This window comes from Pinus tabuliformis, chromosome Q (genome assembly GCF_031772625.1).
Source record: "Pinus tabuliformis cultivar Carrire ecotype Pingquan chromosome Q, CPIR1, whole genome shotgun sequence".
NCBI classification, from domain to species: domain Eukaryota; kingdom Viridiplantae; phylum Streptophyta; class Pinopsida; order Pinales; family Pinaceae; genus Pinus; species Pinus tabuliformis.
The window spans coordinates 598876181-598879142 of record NC_142296.1 but is presented as its reverse complement, the minus strand read 5'-3'; the positions used below and the strand labels follow the sequence as shown (position 1 = coordinate 598879142).

The following is a 2962-nucleotide window of genomic DNA, read 5'->3' as shown; positions in this document are numbered from 1 at the left end:
AAATATCGCTGAAGCCATGTATCATGGGATTTTGTAAAATGAATGAGATCAGGAGCTAGTCCTTTTCTCTCGAGCTAGTCCCTCCAATGCTCGAAGTAAGGTGATTTAGATGTTTGAAAATTTGAAAAAAGATAAATAATTTTATTTTGTTTAAGTTTTCCAAAATTTTCTTTGATTTTCTCTTCAAATTTTTAGTTAATTATATTTTTCTAATTAGGTGTCAATTTTTTAATTTTATTTTCTGTAACTAATTTTCAAATATAAATTGTGCAGATTAAAATTGGTTGCAGAGGAGAATCATTTATTTTTTATTTCACTCATTTCTCATTGCAATGGAAGAAAGTTCACCAATGTCACAAAGTAGACCGCCCCTTTCCCAACAGAAATCTTCCATAGAGGCATCCAAAAAAATCCAAAGCAAAGAATATCAAGAAGCAAAAAAAGCCTTTGAGGCAAGGTTATGGGCCGCTGTGAAATGCACTCAATCTTATAGTGGAGGATCAAGTGGATCATCTGGTTCAAAGGTTTGGTTGTGCCCTTATTGTAAAAAACAAAAAACGGGGAATGTAGGAAGAGTTCGATGGCATTTACTTGGAATGGGGAAAAAAGAACAATCAGCTTTATGTGACAGTGTACCTAAAACAGAAAAAGCTTCTCTAATTAAGCAATTTAATGAACTTGAAAAGCTTAGACATATTGTTGAAGGTTTAGTTCAAGCTAACAACAATCCTAGTGGATTGACAATTGGTGGTCCACACTCTTATTCTCAACATCAAGTTTCTGTTTCTCACCTTCAAAACTTATGGGATGTAAAAGGAAGGGGAAATCTCGATGCATCCATTGGACGATTTTTTTTTGCAAATGGCATATCTTTTAATGTTTGTAGGTCTTCTTATTGGAAAGAAATGGTAAGGGATCTAGTTAGTAATGCTCCTAAAGGTTACAAGCCTCCTAGTTATGAAAAGATGAGGACAACCGTGTTATCTGAAGAGAGGGCTCGGGTTGAAGCTAGACTTCAAGACATTAGAGATAGTTGGAAGGAATCTGGGGTCTCCATTGTCTCAGATGGTTGGACAGATGTTAACCATCGTCCCCTTATCAATATTTTGGTTTCGAGCCCAAAAGGAGTTTTGTTTTTAAAATCCTATGATACTACAGGAAAGACAAAAGATGGTCCATATCTAACAGGTCTCCTCAAAGAGGCAATAGAGGAGGTTGGTAGAGAAAACGTGGTCCAAATTGTTACAGATAGTGCCTCAAACAATATCCTTGCTGGTGGGTTGATTGAGGATGAATATCCAACAATTTTTTGGACTCCTTGCTCTGTGCATTGCTTGAATTTGCTCCTGAAAGATATTAATAACATTGCATGGGTTGATAAAACTATAACTGAAGCAAAGATGCTACAACACTTTATTATTAATCATGCAGCATCCATAGCAATTTATAGGAAATATGCAAAACTTCAGCTTCTTCGATGTGCCGAGACTAGATTTGCATCTGCTTTCATTATGCTTCAACGCCTTATTAAAATGCATCAATCTTTGAGAGAGATGGTGGTATCAATGGATTGGCAAAGGTGGAAGGGTTCTCATACTGGGGATGGCCTAAAAGTTGAGGACATCATTATTGGTCTTTCTTCAGAGAATTTTTGGAGGAGAGTGGAGGATATTGTCACCCTTATTACACCTATTGTTTCCACCCTTCGCATATTTGATAGTGATCAGCCATGCTTAGGGGATGTCTTTGAGAGCATGGATCAAATGAGAGAGAAGATTCATGACATAATGGAAGATGAAAATTCTAGGATTGACAAAGACACCAGAAATGAAGTGTGGGAACTTAGTCTGACAAGGTGGAAAATGCTTCATAGCCCTCTTCATTCAATTGCATTTTTACTCAATCCTAAATGGTTTCATAAAAAACCATCGTCAGATGTAGAGGTTATGCAAAACTGGAACACTTTTATAAGTAGGTGTTACGATCGTCAGGATCGCACTACTTTACGGTTTGAGCTAGGAAAGTATTTGAGATCAGAAGACCACTTTGCAAATGAAGATTGTGCATACAACAGACAACAACTTGGACCCATCGACTTCTGGATACAATATGGTACAGGGACCCCCTTGCTTCATCGTTTGGCTATCCGTTTGCTTTCACAGGTATTCTTAATAACAAATACCTTTAATGTATTGATTTATTGTTTAAACAATTAATTCTAAAGCTCATTTTGGATTATTTATCTTATAATATTTATTGATTGACTATGACTAACATAATTTTAATTTTATTATACAGGTGACTAGTTCCTCTGCATGTGAAAGAAATTGGAGTGAATATGCTTTCATCCATTCAACGAAGAGGAATCGCCTAGGCACAAAAATGGCACAAGATTTGGTGTTTGTACACTCAAATCTACGTTTGTTATCTCGACAACAACTAGAATACAAAACTGGACCCACGAGAATGTGGGATTATGGTGGTTCACAAGATGACGAAAATGATGAGCTTCCACTTGAGGTGCTACAAGACAATGCTGAAGACATGCTTGATGATACCATGAAGTCTACTGACCAAAATAATTCTTTTGGAATTGGCTCAAGCTCAACAACTATTCCAGAAAATGAGCTTCAAAATCTAGATTATTAAGTTTACTTGCATTTTGATATGAATTGTTGGAAGTGACTTTAGAGATACATATATATTCAAAAGAACAAATTTAATTATTTATATTTCAAATCTCTTATTCTTATCAATGTTTTCTATTTTCTTGGAATTAATGATGGCTAAATTTTTTGATCTACAAAATTATCACTTCCTTCTTAAAACTAAATTAGTATTTACAATTGTTTTTTTACAATTTCATGAGCAGAAACATTACAGGTTTATGATTAATGCTTTGTTTATATTATTCACCTTTAATATGGTGTTTTTCTCTCTCCTCGTTTCTTATATGCGAAAC

General features: G+C 35.0%; 1 protein-coding gene and 1 long non-coding RNA gene across 2 annotated transcripts; both read left to right on the top strand.

Annotated features, from left to right (window-relative positions):
• The first annotated feature begins 332 nt into the window (after positions 1–332).
• LOC149220877 (uncharacterized) lies at positions 333–2019 on the top strand. Its single transcript, XM_089387232.1, has 2 exons — positions 333–1855; positions 1992–2019. Exons 1-2 carry the CDS (start codon positions 333–335, stop codon positions 2017–2019), a joined length of 1551 nt encoding a protein of 516 aa, XP_089243358.1.
• A 7-nt stretch (positions 2020–2026) lies between these two features.
• LOC149220876 (uncharacterized) lies at positions 2027–2393 on the top strand. Its single transcript, XR_016248776.1, has 2 exons — positions 2027–2162; positions 2299–2393. It is a non-coding gene; the product is annotated as an uncharacterized LOC149220876 (long non-coding RNA).
• The last annotated feature ends 569 nt before the right edge of the window (positions 2394–2962 follow it).

What these genes read in the sequence shown, in the direction of transcription:
- LOC149220877 (XM_089387232.1), top strand. Translation starts at nt 333, where the DNA reads ATGGAAGAAAGTTCACCAATGTCACAAAGTAGACCGCCCCTTTCCCAA. An exon ending in TGGGAACTTAGTCTGACAAG is followed by an intron (nt 1,856 to 1,991) that starts GTGGAAAATGCT and finishes TACGATCGTCAG; the next exon opens with GATCGCACTACTTTACGGTT.